The 22,330-nt window shown below is 36.1% G+C and overlaps 2 protein-coding genes across 2 annotated transcripts; both read left to right on the plus strand.

The window, feature by feature from the left end:
- The first annotated feature begins 2,671 nt into the window (after window positions 1-2,671).
- Window positions 2,672-11,381, plus strand: LOC129892364 (peptide methionine sulfoxide reductase B1, chloroplastic). The gene is made up of 5 exons (XM_055967934.1): window positions 2,672-2,886; window positions 9,136-9,247; window positions 10,681-10,746; window positions 10,840-11,037; window positions 11,125-11,381. Exons 1-5 carry the CDS (start codon window positions 2,688-2,690, stop codon window positions 11,150-11,152), a joined length of 603 nt encoding a protein of 200 aa, XP_055823909.1. The 5' UTR covers window positions 2,672-2,687; the 3' UTR covers window positions 11,153-11,381.
- A 733-nt stretch (window positions 11,382-12,114) lies between these two features.
- Window positions 12,115-21,506, plus strand: LOC129892325 (SH2 domain-containing protein A). Its single transcript, XM_055967895.1, has 12 exons — window positions 12,115-12,449; window positions 13,336-13,512; window positions 14,363-14,566; window positions 14,646-14,735; window positions 16,015-16,092; window positions 16,184-16,348; window positions 16,870-17,232; window positions 18,115-18,404; window positions 19,316-19,478; window positions 20,494-20,843; window positions 21,060-21,137; window positions 21,219-21,506. The coding sequence occupies exons 1-12, from the start codon at window positions 12,312-12,314 to the stop codon at window positions 21,235-21,237; spliced, it is 2,115 nt and encodes a 704-aa protein (XP_055823870.1). The 5' UTR covers window positions 12,115-12,311; the 3' UTR covers window positions 21,238-21,506.
- Window positions 21,507-22,330: the final 824 nt, after the last annotated feature.

Below are 22,330 nucleotides of genomic sequence, written 5' to 3' on the forward strand. Positions count from 1 at the left end.
GGCTCATTATATAAATTTTATTTATTTACATGGATTAGAAAAATACAAACATATCATTTAGTACAAACAAATAAAAGGAAAATTATTTACATATTATTAGTCTTATCAATATTTATATTTTCTTCTAAAAAATTAAAGAAATCAGCTACATCCAGATGCATAGGCTTAATATTATATTTAGAGATAAAGTTTATCTCTGATTATTTTTTGTCCTCTTTAAGGATGCCTGATATAGCTGAGCCAGACGTTTTGATGACCGACAGGTCCGTGACTAGTGCCCCATACCTCCATATTTATGACATATAATTTCTGATCTTTTCTTTGATATAATTTCTGGCTTTTTACTTTTCTTTTTATATTGCTGATCATTTTTCGATGCCGGTCTAGCATCATGATTATAATTTCTTCTTCGACCTCGATCATGACCACGACTGGGGCCATGACCTCTTTCTCGTTGATTTTGGTTTGCCTGATTAACTTCAGAGAGTGACAAATAACCAACGGGCCGACTATCATGATTTTTCATTGACAGTTCATTGTGACTTTCAGCAATAAGAAAGTGATTTCTTCTTCGCATAAATTTAACTGAGTTATAATTCTAAACAAGGCAGAATTATATTCAGTTATATTTTTAAAATCAATTAATCTCAGATTGAGCCAATAATGATGTACCTGTAGAAGGATGACCAACTTCAGGTGGTTATATCTTTCTTTTAGATTCTTCTATAGTTTAAGGTGTCTTTTAATGTGAGGTACTGTAATTTTAGCCCTCGTCAAGATGGCGTCGGTGAAATGTCGTGACTTTGGCACAGTTTTGACTAGATGCCGTATTGTCATCTTTGATGGTGTCTGCCAGACCCATCGATTCTAGGTTAATTTCAGCATCTAGTGCCCATGATGAGTAGCCTTTTTCATATATATTAAGAGCAACAAATTCAAATTTAGAGATATTCGACATTTTAAGAAAATAAAATTCTTATCATTTTGTTACCTTGTTAAAATTGCTTAAAGTGATGAAGACTCGTGCTGATAACGTGTTATAAAACAAACTAACTTAGCAAAATAATAAAGACAGAATAAGAGAAAATAGAAAGGAGCAGATGAAATTCTGTATGTATATTTCTATTTGTAGTGGCTATTTATAACCACTGCAAATGTAGAAAGCAACGAATTAATACAAGTTGATTCTTCGACTTGGTGGGACAAAAGTTAGTGGAGGAGAAAAAGTAGAAGAAAAAGAAGGAAAACGTAGAAGGGAAAAAAGGGAAGAGAAAGTGACATCCAATTTCATAATAAATATATACTTATTTTTTTATGATTTATTATGGAGCGTGCAACAAGTTATATGAGACGAAGAGATTTAGGAGCTCGTTTGGTCATGTGAGAAGAAAAGGTTTTGTTTGGATATGTAATTTAAATTTTTAAGTTATATTTTCTTTTTATAACACAAAAATTTCACAAGTTGTGAAAACTATCAAAATTGTCCACAATATTAAGTAATTAAAGTTTGGATCAAAGTAGGAGAAAGTACCTAATTACAAAAATATTCCTATCATATTTATTAATTCTTCGTATAGTTTAAAATAATTACATATTATCTCACTAATTAATAATTTTATATTAGATTTTAAGTTAGATACATCTAGATATATGTATTTTTATTACTGTATTAGATACATTTTAAAATACAAATACATTGGAGAAACGAGGTGTATTTCAGATATACGTGAATCACACTAATTACATATATTTGAAATACCAGATACATTTTAAATACAAATACATACGAAGAGAGGCGAACAAGATAGAAGAAAGGCAAGCAAAGAGTCTATGTATCTCATGAGATACACGCGAATTCCCTTGAATATAATGTATTTAGAATAAATTACATCTAATTTTAATTTTATATATTCAAAATACATGTATTCCGGCACACCTACATACATGTATCTAGGGATTAAAATTTGATACGAATAAAAAAAAAATATAGTTAAGCCCTAAACTAATGGAATTTGTGCAAGTTTCCTATCAAAGTATTAATAAAAGTGGACATGAAAAATTTACATAGTTGTAATTGCAAAAACAATAAAAATTTAAAGACTGGTTAATGGTTACAGCTTAAACACCACCGTACAAATGGCTATGACATTAACCTTTACCGTGAGAGAACTTGTGGCCCATTAATGTAGTAAGAAGCTTGTGGGCCGGTACAATCTAATACTAGCAAGGCAAAGCCCATTAAAATTATTTTCAGTTAACGTGGCTAGAGATAAACCTCAATCTTGGCCAAAATAAGGCATATTCAGCTACGCTCGACTTCACGATCAAAAGCTGGTCATAACCAGTTAGATTTTAGATAGACATATAGTATCGTACATAAATAAATTCTCTCTAATACATAAATTTTTAAATAAGACAATCACGCGTGATATTAATAAATAAATTTACGTAGATAAATAGTTATTTGATTTCAATATCTCATGTTGTAATATCGTCGAATTTTATACCAAGAAAATTATACATACCTATTAATTATATTATTATAAGTTGAAAGAAAAGGAGAGTCAAGAGCTTAACGGCTTAAGTTGATGAAACCAGCATCTTTCAATGGGGTTGCGGAGCATGGGAACATCTCCTCTATGAATACTAGAAAATGCCAGCATTTCAAGAATCAATTTTTCTGGTAAATGTCCATGGCTTCACGGACCATACCAATCTCCTCTTTCAGCTCAGCAGTGAACTTTTCATCAAAATCCCAATGGGGATTTAACAGAAAATCATTGCCTTGCCTAACTATTGGAGGATCCAAAAGCAGAATTCCACTCTCAATTCGTGCAATGGGCTCCTCAGCTTCTTCTTCTTCCTCGAAACCCGATAGTGCTCAAGGTCTCCTCTCTCTCTCCTCTATTTACATATAATTTGTATGAATAGAGAATCTCTGTTCCATTTTTCTTGGTGAAGAAAAAACATGAGCTGTACAGAAAGAAAGAAAAATAGATGAAGATGAAGATGAAGATGAAGATGAAGATGAAGGAGAAGAGAGAAGGAGCAGAAATGTGAAAGAGTAAAGTGAGAAAGAGGAAGATATTTTTTATTTCATCAGCTACTTCCAACAACTACAATTAGTGTATATATATACACACTTTATTAAACTTGTTAACTGAAATTAGTTACACTAACAGACTTAACAACTTGTTAGTTCCACTAACTAATTTCTGGTAGAATGACACTTTTACCCTTCAACTATTTAACTTCTCACAATACTCCCCTTCAAGCTAGGAGGGGCAAATATGTTCAAAACTCCTAGCTTGGATAGAAGATATTCATGTTGCATCCTGGACAGTCCTTTAGTTAGTATATCTGCAGGTTGTTCTTGAGTAGATAGATAGTCCACCTTGATCAAACCTTGTTGTAGCCTCTCCCTAATGAAGTGACAATCTATTTCGATGTGTTTTGTTCTTTCGTGATAGACTGGATTTGCTGCAATTTGGATTGCAGCCTTGCTGTCACTGTAAACTTGTACTGGGAGCTCAATTTCAGCTCCTACTTCTTTCAGCATTCCAAGCATCCATACCAATTCTGATACAGTAGAGGCCATGCTCCTATATTCAGCCTCAGCTGAACTCTTTGATACTGTTGTTTGCTTCTTGGCTTTCCATGAAACCAAGGATTTTCCAATTACAATCATGAACCCTGTTACAGATTTCCTGGTGAGTGGACAGGAGGCCCAATCAGCATCGCAAAAGGCAGTAATCTTGTGGTCTGGGTTGCTGGACAGTAGTATTCCTTGTCCAGGTTGCTTCTTCAAGTACCTTACCACTCTTAGTGCAGCTTCCATGTGGAATTTTTTTGGTTGACTCAGGAACTGGCTAAGTGTCTGAGTGCTGAAAGCAATATCTGGTCTTGTCATATTGAGATATAATAGTTTCCCTATGAGTTTCTGATAACTGACCTGATCTATTAGAGGATCATCATCTGCTTCTTGCCTTTTCTTCACATGTTGATCATACTCTCTTGATGTTAGTTTAACATTAACATCTATAGGTGTTCCTGCTGGTTTAGCTGCTCCCATTCCAACTTCTGCTATAAGCTCAAGGGCATATTTCCTTTGATGCATTAGTATCCCTTCTGTGGATCTTGTAAACTCAATTCCCAGAAAATATTTAAGCTCCCCTAGATCTTTCATCTTGAAGGCCTTGTGTAAAGCCTCCTTTGTGTCTTCTATTAACTTCAATGAGCTTCCAGTGATTAGCATGTCATCTACATACACAAGTATGAGTATAATTCCTGTTTCTGATTTGCTGATGAAGAGTGAGTGATCATATTGGCTCTGTTTAAATTTAAGGGAGATAAGGGCCTCAGTGAGCTTATGATTCCACTGTCTTGGGGCTTGCTTAAGTCCATATAAGGACTTTGTCAGTCTACATACCTTCTCCCCTTGACTGACAAACCCCTGAGGAAGTTGCATATAGATTTCAGCATCAAGGTCTCCATGAAGAAATGCATTGAACACATCCATTTGATGGATATGCCACTGGTTGGAGGCAGCAAGAGCTAGAATAGATCTGACTGTGACCATCTTCACAACTGGAGAAAATGTCTCTTTGTAGTCAATACCTTCTTGCTGACTGTATCCTTTGGCAACTAACCTGGCCTTGAATCTTTCTACTTCACCTGTGGACTTGTATTTGATTTTATAAACCCACCTACAGCCAATAGGTCTTTTACCTGCAGGTAAGGTAGTGATCTCCCAGGTATTATTGTTTTCTAATGCTTGAATCTCTGCTTGCATAGCATCAACCCATCTTGAATTCTTGATGGCATCTGCATAGCTGGTAGGTTCTGATATAATAGAAGTAGCAGCAATATAATGCTGATATGTGGGAGATAGATGAGAATAGTTCACATAGTTGGATAAAGGATAGTGAACATCACTGGTTATGTTTAGTGAAACAAAGTCCCTCAGCCAATTTGGAGGGTGCTTAGATCTTACAGATCTTCTAGGAGCACTAGGGTCCTCAGTAATGGGTACTTCTGCAAGTCTTGATTCCCCAGAGCCAGCACCATCTGCAGCATGTAGTTGATCCTCAGAATGCTCCACAGTAGTATGCTCACATCCTATATGAAGGCTTGGATTCTCATCAATATTGGTAGAAGATATGGGAGTTATAGTAGATAAACCTGGAATGGTCATATCTGCTTCTTGTAAACTGTCTACAAATAGCTGTTGTGAATCAGCATTAGCTTTATTGGCAAATGGGAAGATATCCTCCCTGAAAATAACATCTCTACTGATAAAGAATGATTTGTTAAGTAAGTCAAACAAAATATATCCCTTGTGCACTTCAGAGTAGCCCATGTGAGCTGCTAACCTTGACCTGGGCATAAGTTTGTCATGCTCAGCAAGGTTTTTAGCAAAGGACAGACATCCAAGAGTCTTTAAGTGAGATAGCCCTGGTTTGATGCCATGTAGTCTTTCATAGGGAGTTTGAAAACCAATGACACTGCTAGGGAGTCTGTTGATGAGATAGGCTGCAGCTAGAACACAGTGACCCCAAAATTTGATAGGTATTTTGGCTTGAAATCTCAGGGCTCTTGTCACTTCCAGCAGGTGTCTATGTTTCCTCTCAGCAACACCATTCTGCTGAGGGGTATAAGGGCAAGACCTTTGATGAATAATGCCCCATTCTTTGAACAGTTTGCAGCACACAGAATTAACAAATTCTGTACCATTATCAGATCTAACCATCTTCACAACCCTGTCAAATTGTGTTTTTGCATATTGCAAAAACATTTGAAGAGATACAGAAACATCTGACTTAAGTTTAAGTAGAAATAACCAGGTCATTCTTGAAAAATCATCCACAATTGTAAGAAAGTATTTATTGCCATCAAACGTAGCTGTATTATAGGGTCCCCAGAGATCAACATGTATCAAGTCAAAGCATCTACTGCTTTTAATGCTGCTAGAAGGAAACACAGGTCTAGTTTGTTTTGCAAATGGGCAAACTAAACAGTTAGACACTTTACACATAGTGATTTTATTGTCAGCAAACATCTTTGAAAGTACTGTAGAAGAGGGATGTCCAAGCCTTTGATGCCATAGCTCCATGTCTGACTCCTTACCATTTGAAGGAAATGTATCAACAGCATTAGCAGATTCCTTGACATTATTGACACTACCTTGAGTTAAATGTCTCCACAGCAGGTATAGTCCTCCTTCTTCCTTACCAACTTCCTTCACCTTCCCAGTGTAAAGCTCCTGGAAAACACAAAAATCAGGGAAGAAGGAGACTGAGCAGCCTAACTCCCTTGTTATTTTGCTGACAGACATTAAGTTATACTTGAACTCAGGTATATGAAACACATTAGTGATCATACTTCTAGCTGATAGGTTACAAGAGCCAATATGAGTAACTTGTGTAGTACCACCATTTGGTAAGCATACATCCTTGGGTGTGTCAAGCTTGAGGACAGATTCTTTTTGTAGCATATCTAACTTAGATACCATGTGATTTGTTGCACCTGTATCCACAATCCACACATCACTATTTTCAGTTACAAACAAGGCTTTACCTGCATTATTTGCCTTATTACAGTCAGATGTAGCAGATGCAGTAGCTCCTGGTTGTTGATTCATCATCTTGAGTATCTGTTCATATTGTTCCTTTGTGAATGTGCACCCTTGAAGTAGTTGTTTGACATCTTTCTCAGCCTGACTCAGAGTTTTAGTAGAAGCTTCAGCTGATGTTGTGTCTAGACAGTGCTGTCCTGTAATATTCCTACCACACACTAATTCATTAGTTACATTTGTATTCAAACCATAAGAAAAATTCGCCTGGCCTGATTTTTGAGTATGATTGGAGGCATCAGTATATGTACTTTGTGCCTTCCTCTTGGACTTGAAATCTGGTGGATATCCAACAACCTTGTAGCAAAATTCTTTAGTATGGCCTCTACACTTACAAAAGTCACAAAGTAGAGTTGTATTCTTCCTGTACCTATTACTTACACCTGAACTACTGCCACCTCTAGAGTACATAGCAGCTGAGTCTAGAACAGATGAATGCAACCCCAAATTATTGATGCCTGTAACTACAGATTTGTGGCTCTCATCTCCTGCTATCATGGCATATGCTTGGTTTATAGTTGGTAATGGATCTATCATGAGAATCTGACTCCTAGCCTGAATGTATGAATCATTTAATCCCATTAGAAATTGATACAGTTTTTGTCTATTCATGTGAGCTACAAATCCTTTGGACTTTTCACAGTTGCAACAAGGTGAGGGCACTAACACTTCAAATTCATCCCACAATGCCTTCAGCTTCGTATAATACACTGAGACAGAGTTAGTACCCTGCTGTAGAGTAACAATTTCTTTGTGTAAGCTGTAAGTCCTTGATCCATCTACTCTATCAAATCTCTCTTGTAGATCATCCCACACTTGCAATGCACTTGAGGCAAACGCAATTCCACTAAGTAAACTCTTTGAGACTGAGTTCATTAACCACGACAAAACAATTGCATTTACCCTCTCCCATTGACACCACAGTTCTTCACTGTACATGTCCTTTCTGCATGTTCCATCAACCAGCCCCAACTTGTTCCTCCCTAACAAGGCTAACTTGACTGAACGACTCCACAGAGTGTAGTTCTCAACACCAGTCAGTTGAAAAGAAATGATGCTAACTCCACTTACATCTGTAGGACTAAGAAATAACGGATGATTATAGTCAATACCTTGCCCTAGAGTGAGATTGCTACTTGAGGAGGCTGGCACACTAGCTTGTTGGTGATTTTGGTTGAAATTTTGAGGTGAACTTGTTGCTGCCGCCGTGTCACCTGCCATTTCTTCAACCAGTAACACAATCGCCAAATTTTAACACAGATCGGAGCTCCGATCTACTGCTCTGTCAAACACAAACAACGAAACAACCTATGAATCAGTGAATCTCATTGAGACTCTTTGACTCCACATCGAGGATCAGCGTCCTGCTCTGATACCATGAAGAAAAAACATGAGCTGTACAGAAAGAAAGAAAAATAGATGAAGATGAAGATGAAGATGAAGATGAAGGAGAAGAGAGAAGGAGCAGAAATGTGAAAGAGTAAAGTGAGAAAGAGGAAGATATTTTTTATTTCATCAGCTACTTCCAACAACTACAATTAGTGTATATATATACACACTTTATTAAACTTGTTAACTGAAATTAGTTACACTAACAGACTTAACAACTTGTTAGTTCCACTAACTAATTTCTGGTAGAATGACACTTCTACCCTTCAACTATTTAACTTCTCACAATAGAATGCCTCAATTTAACGCCTCAATTTATTGCCTCTCAGACTCCACTGAGATTACACTAAATATGTTATTGTTGGTTTATAGGTTCTGGATTCTATAAAATATAGCTTATTTTGGGTTCTTGATAAGTTACGTTTTTAAAATACAAATAAGGGGTTTGAGCTAAAGCTATTGGGTTCTGTCAAACCTGTAGGCGAAGTGCTAGAGTTCCGCCCCTGTTAATATGTGAAAATGGATATTGGGTTGAAGAAGAACTTTAAAGTTCCAGTCTTTCGTTCTTTCGTTTTGAGCCTGTTGTTTCTTTTACATTCTGATGTCTTCTTTTTACAAAATTTGTACCAAGTTATTTTGGAAATTGATAGAATTACCTGTACTCGTACCAATGGGAAGTAAAAGCTACCGCCGTGAAATAGTCAAGAACCATTATAAAAGAATTTTGGAAACTGAGAATTTTGCTCAAAAAAGCAGTTGGAATGCCATAAGAACATGAAAATTTTCAAAATGTATGTAGAGTCCCACATTGGTGTGTGCCATCTTGTGCAATCACCACCTCATGAACTAACTTTTGGAGTTGAATTAGACCCAAGGTCTATTTTCATATCAATGTGACAATGTACAACTTGCTTTTACTAAGATAAGATTAAGGGACTGCTGAGCCTGATTGTATTTTTGTGAAGTAATCTCAAAATGGATTGGCGTAAAATAAGCTTTGGAAAGCATATTTGTCTATTCATCTTATGGGGTTGTTACTGAAACAGTTAAAGCATGGAGCTTTCGGAGATGTGAATCATCTTACCATGACATAAAAAATGAACATCATTGTGCAGGGTCAAGTAAAATGGATTATAGCTCAATAAGTGATGAGGAGTGGAGGAAGAAGCTAACAAATGAACAATTTTACATTACACGGCAAAAGGGTACAGAACGAGCATTCACTGGGTATGATCTTTTTCCATTCATCTTTTTTTTTTTTTAAATGATAGAGTGGATCTTTTGTCTTTTGCATGTCAGTAGAATTCAACAATAATAGGATGTTCTCTCAAGGAACCATCAGTATTCAAATATTGGTAAGAAGTCTGATGCTTACCGGTGTATTGGTGATTGATTGCAATGTTAGCATTTACATTTGGGGAGGAAAAGATTTATCTGGAAATTGGGTTTTGGAAGGAGGAGGTTGCTGATTTGGGGTATGTAGTTGTGTTTTTACCGCAAATGTTTTTTTTTCCTTCCTATTGAGGGTATCCATTTATAATCCCAACGATTTAGGGTGGGACCAATAGACGTCTCAACATCAAAAAGGAAAATGAAGGATAAGGATTTAGAGGGGATGTATAGCATGTTTAAAATTTCTATAACAATCTTGGCATTCCAGTTTCAACTTCCTGGCGACCACCTTCACAAAGCCTCTTAGATCTTTTAAAGATAGATCTGTCTGCTCATTCATGTAAGCCTGCATTTGGACCCATCCGACTCTAGAATTTTCAGCTTTCCTATTTTCTTGCACTAATGTGTGTTGAATACTGGGACCACTTGCGCATAACTTTTCTCTCTTTTTCCTCTTGCTTGTTATTTTAAACGATTTAGGGAGAGGAAGACAAGGGGAGGTAGGGGTAAGGCTGCATACACACCACCCTCCCGAGGCCCCACTTGTGTGTCAACGATTATCACATCAATTTTCATAATGTAATGCAGAGAGCTTGAGGGTCGATATATCAAACAATGAAGCACACAAGAAAAATTTCGGAGGGGTCTCCATTTTTACAATCTTTTCCTTCAAAAACCAGTATTTACATGTGACAGTTGCTTATTTTAGACTGCCCTAAGTTGTAATTTTCTTTTACCTAATCACAAAAACACATAAAACAAAATAGAACTACCTAAACATGTCGGTTCAACATAAATAACTACACCTTTGGGAAAAGAAACATGGCAAGAAAAACACTCATGTGGACACCAAGACACAAGTACCCCACCCCCATCAAAATAACAATGCCAGGCCCTACTTGTGGGATTACACTTGGTATGTTGTTGTTGAACACAAGAGGAGGTAGTCAGTATATTGAGTTATGTGTCTCTTGAATCTTACCTAAAGCAAGAATCAGGAATTATAGGATATCTTATTGAAAATGCAAAATTTTGAGAATCTTTCCCCAAATTGATTTCAGCCATGAGTTTAGAATTCAACTCTAAGTGCGTAATGATCATTAACACAGACATGAGAGTTGAGAATCTGTGTTAATGATCATTATGCATTTAGAGTAGATGTAATTTCATTGCTGCTTAGTGCCCATTGGTTGGGATGGTAAACACGGTGCTACAAATTTTTCGTCGCTGCCTGTTTTAACTGATCTCTTCATTGTTCTCGTTTTCAGGGAGTACTGGAACACTAAGACCTCTGGAACATATCACTGCATCTGCTGCGACACTCCTTTATTTGAGTATGTGTTTTTCTTGTATTTGATCATTACTCAATCGTCTTTAAGATTTTTGTTACCACGTCAAACCTGAAATTTCGATATTGCTTGTTGCAGATCTTCTACCAAATTTGATAGTGGGACTGGGTGGCCATCATACTACCAGCCCGTAGGCAACAATGTGAAGTCAAAGATGGACTTGTCTATCATTTTCATGCCTCGTCAAGAAGTTCTATGTGCAGCATGTGATGCTCATCTTGGGCATGTATTTGATGATGGCCCTCCGCCTACTGGAAAGCGTTACTGCATCAATAGGTACATTACTTTACTTCCTTTAATGCAGTCTATGTTCATTCTCATTTGCTCTGAACTTTGAAATTGAAACCTAGCTTATACGTGCAGCGCTGCCCTAAAATTCAAGCCAAAATAGAAATGTGCTGCGCCGAATCCAACAGGTTATCAAAGAGATTGAAGATATCAAGCTGCAGAATTATTCATATGCAGGAATAATGTTGCTTCTAAAGTTTTAATTAAGCTTGATTGTTTCTTTTGTGTGATGTGTTAAGTTCATTTCTGCTGATATGTTCACATTTACATAATGTGTAAGTTGGTCAAATGTACACATTTTTAGCATACTTTACATAAATATCTTATATGTTCGTACCCTGCGTAAACACTACACCCCTAGATTCATTTTGTGGGATTACACTGATTATATGTTCATAGCAACGTTTCGATGCTGTAACAATGTATTAGATACACAAGTCAAATAAGCACCATAGATATAACTAATGCGAACTTATGTACTCATAACGTTTTTTTGCTTAATATACATATAGTAAGTAATTATTTCGTAGTGTCTTTATTAGTGTTTTTTTTTTAATTCTCAAGTTTCAACATTCTCAAAAGCCTTCAGATTTTCAAAATGTAAATAGTATTTTCTCCGCTCTTATTTGACTTGACACATCATTTAATTCACAATAAACAAAATAATTATTTTACTATATTACCTCTAATTATTATAAGTCATCTCACTCATTGAAAAATGAAGTAAAAATAAAGAGTACTTAATAATAATAATAATAAAAATAAATATAATTATAAATTATCTTTTGATTTTTCAAATAACAGAAGAAAAACTGAACTTAGGAAATAACATAATTTTGTAAACCTAAAAAAATAAGACAAAAAGCAAAAAAGCAATCTATGAAATAGGAGGAAATCATTTTGAAAAAAAGAAAGGAAGACTTTAGCTTTGACTTCCACTTAAAAATATAATTCTTCCTAAGTCCCACGTGGCACATCCGGATTTGTTAACTTTTAAATACACACAAATCCGCGACACAGAGGATTGCAGCCAAATACTTCAATTTGGGGGGAACTGTAAAGACTAGAACCTGAACTGCCGATGACACTACCAAACCGTTAATTAACAGCCGTCAAGAAAAACCGACGCAGCCATTGCCGCCGTAGAAACTGCTTTAAGAGTCACCAAAGATTAAAGATCGTTTTTTTTTGAGGATTTGTGCTTGTGGGTGTTTGTTTTTTTGATTTTTTTTTTTGCTTCAAGAAAGGTGAAAAGGGGTTCTATGGGTGTTCAAGATTATAGCTTTTTAAGAGATCTTCAAGTGGAATTCAAAGATTCTGAAGTTACAAATAAGTTTTCTTTGTGTTTCTGGTTTTACTTGAATGAAGCCTCAACTTTACCCTCTACAATCCTTTATCAGGTTTTCTATTTTTGCTCACTGAAAAATAATATCCTTCACTGCTGTTTTTTCAGTTCTTTTTTGAGTGTTACGCGTCTCAGTTTTGTGCATTTGCTGCTTTATTTTGTCCAACTAGTTTGTGTCTGACTGTTCTTCGTATTGGGAATGAGATGGGGTTTGGTGGGTGGTATTCCTTTGGTTTCCCCTTCTTATGGCGGTTACATTCTTTTTGCTGATCTAGGTTTCACACTTGTGAAAAGATTTTTAGAATGCTTTGTCATGCTTTTTTCACGTCTTTTATTTCTTTGATATGCTTTTCCTTGAGCTGGGGGTCTATGATAAACAGGCCCTCTACTTTACAAGGTAAGGGTAAGAGCGGCCTACACTGGGATATGTTGTTGTTGTCGTCTTGTGGAAAGTTTTTTACTTTATAGCTCGTCCACGGTTTAGAAAATGGCGAGTTGCAAATTGTTTCTTCAGGCTAATGTGAATTGTTCATATTCTCTGGTTATTTGTCTTTAAGAATATGTTTTTCTTATTTATTCTGATGACAACTTAGCAAAAGTCCCCCTTTTTTTATGTTGTGTTCTGGATTACCTTATATTTAAGCCTTTTCATCGTTACTTCGTGTGCCTGCATTAGCTCTTGATTTCTGGTAATTGAATATGTGACCACATATAGCTGTCTGCAAATCATGCTTTCCTACTAAAGAATAGATGTTTTGAGAGTTGTAACTATTCCACGATAAAGACATAAACCTAGCCATACCTCCATTTGTTTCCAGTAAATTCAAGGAAGAAGCTTTTGAATCTTTATGATCACTCTATTGAATTTGTTCTCCAAGATATAATTTTTCCTCTGCACCATTTTACTTTGATATGGTTGATGACACTTGTCAATTATGCAGGAGCATCCAGATGTCATATCCCATATTCCTTTCCTGTTACTTGATGAAAAGAAGAAGATTTTACTTTTCCCTTCACTAATTTCAAGCCATTCAAATATTACTTCCTGGAGAGAAGTTGTACCTGCAATTTCTGAATGTGAATTTCCCACCAAGAAATGGGTTCATGTTGGATGTGAGGTAAAACTTGGACTCGGCCTAGTTCCTCTAGTTACATTCATAACACTTGATGTGTTTTTGCTATTTGTATACTCTTAACATTGTTGTGTTACTAATTTCTCACTCCACCATGGCCATTGTTACCTTCTACGGTTTTTGTTTGCACGTTGTCACTCTATTAGATATATTGATTTTGTCATTAAGAGCCCGTTTGGTTTGTCTTATAAGTTACTTATAAGCTGTATTCAACTTTTTTGAGTGTTTGACTGGCCAATTTAAAGTCATTTTGTGCTTAAAATAAGCCTCAATACATAATTGGGTTTGTTTGAATGGACTTATTTTAAGCAGCTTATAAGTTGAAAACAACTTATATGTCAAAAAAAAATAAGTAGGAAAAAAATAAGTTGGGCTGCACCTACTTATTTTTTTTAAACTTATAAGCAGTTTTCAACTTATAAGTTACTTAAAATAAGTCCATCCAAACAGGCTCTAAGTTTGCTCTGGAAAAGCAATTTTTAACACAAGAACACCGAAACTAAAAGACTGGCCTACGCCTAGTCGCTTTTCACTTTGTCGAATGAAGTTTTTCTGCCCCAAAAGTTAGCAAATCCGGATTGATTAGGGAACTCATTATCCAAGTGTGACATGATGTGTAAGAAAAAAATGAATTTGTTATGCACAAACGAGATCTTTATACGACTTTCCTTGTTATGGAACAAAGGTAATACACTAATTGGATCATCATCTAAATCTATCACCAGTCCAAAGATCTCATAAGGTTGTTATCTGCTCTCCGCTGTTTGCCAGATTCTTGGGGACTTTGTTTTGTTTCATGTCTGTTTAAGCAACACTTATCAGTGGAGCATTTCAGGTCACACAAGATCTTTTGCGCCTCTACTTTGATGGGAAGATTGTAGGTGAGAAGTCTTTGACTTCCTCACTCAATAATGATATGGGATCAGACAATTCTATATCTTTGACTTGCATTAGTGGAAAGGATTCTCAGCTGGATGGTTATGTGCACAGTTCAGAGCTCTTTCCTATACTATCAACTATAGAAAATCACTATGTTAAGGTAAACAGAATTGTCACTAATTTTACGAAGATTGTTTCTACTCATGTATTTACTAGTTTCTGCTATGTGCACCTATCAGGACCCTCCTGTACAACTATCTATTGATAGTTCAAGTGCCTATGAAATTGAAGAAGACAGTGATGGTGTTTGGAGCATTGTTGGTGGAAAGGTAAAAAAATATAACTGCTTTGAAATTCCTTGGGAAAAAATTCAGGGGGTCTGGAAACAGACCAAATCTTGACAAATTATTTGGACACAAATCAGTCTAGTAAGAAACATTATAAAAAATTGATCCCTGCTTCCTCTTCAGGGCTTCTACTTCTGTATTGTGAATAATCTTCCTAAAATCGAGTACTGTTACTTTAGAATGTCTAAAACATCTGCGTTACTCCTCAATTTTGTCATGCATCTTCTATTTAAAGTTGATTTTTAATTGATGGGATCAAAGCTAGGAGGTGAAAGCTTGCTAGATTACATCAAATCCACATGACTCGAAGTCCTTGATAGACATCTAAATGTCATTGACAACCATTGAATATTCAAGATCAGCAATGGTTTACTTTGATATTTTACCAGCAATAAAGGCATACTTTAGAATTTCTTGTAAAGCTAGCCCTTCTCGTTTCTCCTCATTTGTTCCGCAAAAGGTAAAAAATGTGGGTTTTGCGGATTTTTTGTAGATTTGATTATTGTCCAAACAGTGAAGTCCTTCAGAAATGGCAGCAGCAGAGTAGGTTGAACTATGGAAAATTTTGCAAAAAAGTTCGCAACTTTTTGTGGAACATGAGGCGGAGAAACAAGCAGTACTAGCATAACAAAACTGCTAAAGTATGCCTTTTATCAGTGATAAGATATTGAAGTTAGCCATTGCTGATCTTAAAAGTTAAATCTTCAAGGGTTGTCAATGATGCTCTGATATCTCTCAAGAATTTGGAGGATTGCAGCCCTGTATTGCCATGCAATATGTCATATAACTTTGCATTACATTGAAACCGACTTTGTAATTTAAGAGCTGTTGCACAGTGACATGTACAATTGTTGTTAAAGCTCATTATCTGATCATCCATTTGTCCTAATGTTAATTCATTTCTATTTCACGAGGGACTATTTGACTAGGCAGAAAAATAGTTATCCTCAAAGTGGGCATTTATGCCTATTTGATTAGGCATTTCTTCTTATATATGAGGTAATAATGTAGAATTTATTAAAGGGAGACTAATCCAAGCACACTATCCTTTAAAGGTAATGAGTGTGCTGGTTGAAGTAGGGCTGAGAAGGCACCGAGTTAGAGAGAGAGAGAGAGAGAGAGAGATGAACATGATGAAAAGCTGTCGGTTGTAAAATTGATTCTCTCATAAAATAGCAAGAGGGGACTTTGCTGAGGTATTTATGTGTTTATGTTATTTGATAAGATTTTTTTTACTCCTCTAACTATATATTTAAAACAGGCTTCCTGTCGGAGAAACTTTGATTTAGACGTAACATTGATGGACAACTTTAGCCACCCCATGACCGAAGAAGCGGAGGTTTGTCATTTATTTGTCTACACAAAAAAATTAAGTGAAATCTGTAAGTTAGCTGCAACTGTTCTTATGCATATATGTTATGCTTTCAAAGGTTGTTGCTACGCTTGTGTATTCTGATAATGAAACACCGGTTGAGAAGCCAGTTGATGCTGATGCAGCCCTTCTTACAAGTTATGATGGAATTGAATATGCTTCTTCTGATAGACCAAGCAAAATAATTAGTGGGCGTGCTTCCTTTAAGCTCAAGATATCTCAGGTACTGGATAGTTGTATCTCTTCTTTTAATTCCTGCAAGACAAAGTGGGCAGAAGTGTTTGTTGGTTGCAATCTTGAATTAGAGAATACTTGCTTTGGAGAAGGTATATTTATTGACACATAATCTCCACTTGCAAAGAAGATATGTGATTAATGAGGCAAATATAATATTGGTTTGAGTTATTTTACATGATCATAGCTGTTGCAAATTTTACATTGAATTCTGCCAATCTGTGCCACCAGAGTTAAAATGATAAATATTCTACGGGATGAGCACATCAATATGGATATATTATGTCTCATAAAAATCATCCTAGTTTATAATCTGTGAACTTGATTACTTGTGCACCGTTTTATGTAGCTGGTCATATGTATATATCATTACAACATTAAGTAGAGTGTATTGTTGTAGTTCACTTCTACATGGAAATTGACGAGAGTTATGCCTGGAGATGAGTAAACATACATAATGCTTCTTTCTATTAAGTCCATTTAGAAAATTGATCTTTTGTCTCAATGCAGCTTTCATCCAAGTGCGATAACAGGCTGTTTCGCATTAGGTTTGACATTCCAAAACTGGGTAAATATCCTTTCCTTGAGGTATTTTCCAGACCAATTCGGTGTATTTCTCGGAATCGCAGCACACGGGCGACCTCTTTAATGTTGAGGAAATCATCTTTGGGGATCCATTTACTAAATGGATCTCAATCTCATGTGTTGGACGATGGATCTTCTGACCTTCCTTGTATTGTACATGAAGCAAAACAAAGTCCATCATCAAAACGGGTCAAATTAGGACAAGAGAAACTAACTGCAAATTTTAAGGATGATTTTGTGCTGAAGCAAGCTAATGGTGGTTCAAGATCTCATTCCTGGACCTCTGAGGTATTTTTAACAGCTGCCTTGTCCTATTATTTTTGTAGCAGGTGGTGGTAGATATGGTAGTGATACTATTTCTTAGGTCAGGTAACTAATACATGCTTATGGATGCTGCACCTTGTATAATTACCTTACTTCGTTAAGTGGATGAATAAGGTTGAAAGTATAAGTCATTGCTGGTTTTGAAAATTAAGCTTCTTCTTGTCATCAAGTTTTTGTCCTCAGTGTTATTTAAAGTCATCCATTTGTCGCTTAAGTGATGATGCAATGCGAAGCGAGGGGTTATCGCTTCTTGGTTGAGGTCATGCCCTTCAGAGAAGTGTGCACTTCAAATGATGATCCACAAAGTGATCCAAATGAGAAACGTTCGGTTCTTTGAATATTAACTGTGAGGAATTTGATTAACATTGCCAATTTGGCACTATAGTTCATTGGATGTTGTACTCAGTTATTCTAATTGTAATTTGGTTATTACAGTGTTAAATTCATATATGTATGGTGTTTTAAGTTTTCCGTAAACCGTGCGCTTCACTCATGTACCTTCTTGCTTTTTTGCGCTTTTCACTTTTAGAAACGCTGGTACTTCTGTTTTTCTCTGAATACCAATCCCTCTCCTCAGGAATGTTTTCTAAAACTTCTCATTTGGTGACAAGGGTTTCCTATTATGCATGTCACCATTCAAGGGACTGATCTCGAATAATGTTTTTGCTACCTTCATTTCTCTTCAATATTTATTACTGGTGCGCAATCATCATCATGATTATTCTCCTTGTCAATGTTTCCTATACCTTTTTTTGTCCTATTATTCTTGTCATGTTGGCAATTTCTTGTACCTGACCTTGTTATTATCATTATCATCACTCTCACTAAAACATGCATTGAAAATAGGATAACTACGCATATCAGAATCAAAATTCTTTGGTGGCAAGACCAGTAAGCCATGGTGGGGCAGAAAATTTCTCATCTGATTCAGAAAACAGTGAAACTACGATCTCGGCCATTGATGATTTGCCGAGTAACAGAGGTCCAATCTCTGATATGGTTGTTTTTAAATACTGCCTCGCTGATCTGAACGAGAGGCGTCTTCTTCTCAAGGAAATGGCAATGACTACTAAAGAAGAAGAACTTGCAACATTTGGCGAGAGAGTCTCTTTATTCTCTGGATGTTCACACCACAGGTATATTTTCTTTATTTTGCTGCATATTGAGGTGTCTTTGAGTGGTATATTAACACCATCTAGTTTTTAGTGCCACTTTTGGCATTTATTCCCTTTTAGAATTATAGCTGTCATTTCCTCATATCACCATGGATAATTTTAGCCCTTCTTGTGTGTTAAAATTCTGAAAGAATGAGATCAATTTATAGAGCATAAATACCAGTTCTATTTATTAGGGTAGCAGTGCATGCACGAGCGAAAAAACATTTATTATTTATTGCATAGCCCAGAAAATCAGAAGGTTTTTGTGTGTTATGTTTTCGCTGATTTCTTTTCCCCGTTTTCCTTTATCTCTATTCCCTGAGCATTTGAAATCTCTTCCTCTTTTGGTAGAAAACAAATAAAATAAGAAAAAGAAAAAAGAAAGGAAATCTGAAGGGTAATTCCTAAATGATATTGGCATCCAATAAGTAAAAGAAATCATCATAAATGATCCGTTCCTGAGAAAACTAAGTTGTAGAAAAATGACTAGTACAAAGGCATCACTTTTTTCCCAAGTTTTTTCCTCATTAGTTCATGAGGTTTAGAATACATTTTTTTTAAATAACTAGTTTAAAGTAAAAGTTATTCTGAAAAGCAACAAGATTCTCTCTGACATCACTAATAGGATCAACTATCAACTTAGGATGGAAGGATTGCTTATTTCGTGGTTGGGATAAGAACGTGTGCACTTGCAATATGCATCTAGGGAAAATTTAAACTATTGGAATTAATACATTGATTTTAAATTTATGGATCAGGGTTAGATTGACATGTAGTTCATAGGGGATATAAACAAAATGTACATGTCCTGGTTTCAATTTTCATTTCATTGTTGTCATCACTATTTAGTTACCTTGAATGCTGTTGTCTGAATCACATTACCTTTTTAGGCATCAAATATCAATTTCAAAGAGGCTGATAGAAGAGGGAATCAAATGTTGGAACTTAATATCCAACGACAACCACCATGTCCTTTGGGAGAATTTGGTGTCCGGGCTTCAAGGGCATTTCCTGAAGATGACATTTGGCCGTACCAGATCTCTAACTCATCAGGTTCTCTTTTTTCTTCTCTAAACTGGTAAATAGTCAGAAAAATTACTTCAAAGAGGATTACTTAGAAGTTAGTGTGATAACTACATGTTCTCTGCGGTTCCAAATCCACTTACTCACCAACTTCGGAACTATATTCCTTTTTTAGCTTGCAATGTCAATCACGTTTGGGAAGATTTGGTGGATCTTTTCCTCAGAAGACTAGATTAAGTAAAAAGGAAAAGGGAAAGAGAAACAAACACCCTTTTTGCCGGAGAGAAATGATTTGTCATATAAAATTTGTGAATTCTCAGTTTTCTATTACGAAGTCATTTTTCGTTGGCATGTGGTGATTTTGGGTAGCAGGAAGGGCCAATATTGCATAATAAGGGTGTGCCCAATGAAGTGGGTGCACACCTTGGAGACCAAGTTTCAAATTCCAACAAAGAAACAAAAAACACTAGATTAGCAGGTACCCAGTGGAACAGTCGAGTTTTGTGCAAGCTATCGTAGATGCAGTACCGTTAAAAAAAATGGAGCAATTATTGCTGTTTACATAAGTAGTTGGTCAATATTTCTTATCAGTGTTATAAGGATAATATAGCTATGCACAATTTCTGGCGATATCGGTTGTATTGATAAGATGATCCCTCCTACTCCCTCTTTCTCAAATTTATAGTCCTGTTCCATTGATTGAGGGTAAATTCAGCCAAGTTTCAGTAGTAAATAGGCCCTATGTTGCTCGGACTCTTCAAAAATGCCGACAGGTGCATGTCAGATCCTCTAATCTCCAAAAGTAGTGCATTTCCGGAAGATCTGACACGGGTGCAACAACATTTTTGGAGAATCCGAGCAAACACAGAATGGGGCTTGCATTACTTCTTATTTGACAATAGAATAAAAACTCAAATTACCCCGAAATTATTACAACTTGACAAAGATTTTCTTAACAATCTTAGTTTTTATTCATCAGCATTGTGCATCTTACAACTCCGAGAATTATTTGCTTCTCTTACTGATGAATTTGTCCAATTTCCAGGATTTCAACCTCCTGAGGAGAGTCTCTGGTTGTCAAGATCTAGTATCTCAAGACAACTTCGAAAAGTTGTGGTGTTGGCTGTACCCAGTAGCTTTTACATTGTCACAGCAATGTATTTCTTCATTGTGGGGTTCGACATCACCCATGTGGATCGAAGGGTTCATTACCAAGGAAGAAGCAGAATCATCACTTAAAACTCTAGGAGCTCTTCAAGAACCAGGTACTTATATACTGCGGTTTCCTACATCAAGGAGCTGGCCCCACCCTGATGCTGGTAATTTGGTTGTCACTTATGTTGGAAGTGACTATACCATTCACCACAGACTTATGTCTCTCGAGTTCATTTACAGGTAATGTACCATGTTGTTGTTGTTCTCTTTCTTACTTTAACCTAATTCCGTTGCAACAACAACAAACTCAGTGTGTTCCCACAACTAGTCAACTATATACCAGTCATTAGGAAAAACTACGATCTTCAATTACTTTTGTATCTCTTGCATACATGTGAGACATACGGATTTGATGTCAGCATCACTAAGAGGGTACTTTCTTATTGTCCATTGTAGTTCCGGGGTCAAGGGAACGACGATAAAGCCAATTCAAGACATACTGCTTGAACAGCCTGAGCTCAGGCGGCTCGGAAGGCAAGACTTCTTACTCTTTTGATTATCTAGTCAATTCGTTTATTCTTCTTTAAGTGATTGTTAGAAATCTTGAAATTGCAGGATTGTGAGAAGCCAGTAGTAGGCCACTCAAGATTTATACTTGTATAGCCATATCAGAGAGATGAATGGACCTGTTACTAGCAAGCTAGGAAAAAAAGGTGTTCAAAGGAGGAAGAGAAACCAAGAGGGGGAAAATGGGGTTTTATCCTTTGTTATATGAATGTCTGAGCAATTTGTTAATGTAAACTATGTGATAGATTTTTATAACTTGTGACAGTTGCTGCAAACTTCCTCCTACTTGACTGGCAATTCAATACCTCTTAGTAGGGAGCTTGTTCCCTGGTGCAATTTCAGATTAGTCGGACCAATGCATTTCAAATACTAACAGAATGCCCCAACATACTCAGTAATTCTAACAGAATGGCTAAAGCAAAAATAACTTCGAATTGGCGTTCACTTGTTATGATTTGTTCGTGTGAACAACCCCCAACTACCCAAAAATTTTTTTAAAAAAATCAACTTTATACATAATTCAACAGTTAAACACTCCCAAACGTCAAAAAGATAATGCTTTTTTCTTTTCTTTATTTTATTTCAAAAAATGTTCCTTGCTTTTCACAATATTCATGCGGCAGTTTGGAGCTATATAGTTTTAAAAGAGTAGTAATAGCGTGTTTGACAGCTCAAACTTTTTCCAAGAAAAGCAATCCTACTAATGTTGATAATATTCCCAACATCCACATAAATGGCAAAAGGACAGCTGGGTGTCATATCAATGGAGACAGCCAATAATGTGTGTCACTTTTCAACAGGCTGTGTACACTTTACCCTTCCCAAATCCTACGTTGTGGGATTTCACTGGATTGTTGTTGTTGTTGTTGTTGTTTCAACAAGCTTTGGTCTAATGCTAAGAGTGTAGCATGTGATGTGTGGATTAGGCGTACGTCACGAGTTCGAACTCTGTTGCACATCAAAGTTTGGTATTTAAGTGAAGAAGAGTTGACTATGCAAATGTCCCTTTTTTATAGGCCATCATTTAGATTTTTTTCCTAGTTTTAGAAGTTGTACAAATATAGTCCTTGGAAAATTATTATTCTGAACAACGTTAGATCCATGTCTAATATTTGCTTATATATTGCTCAATGTTACTGACAAAACATTGGAGTGTCATC

The sequence above is a fragment of the Solanum dulcamara genome, chromosome 6, assembly GCF_947179165.1.
Source record: "Solanum dulcamara chromosome 6, daSolDulc1.2, whole genome shotgun sequence".
Lineage (NCBI taxonomy): Eukaryota > Viridiplantae > Streptophyta > Magnoliopsida > Solanales > Solanaceae > Solanum > Solanum dulcamara.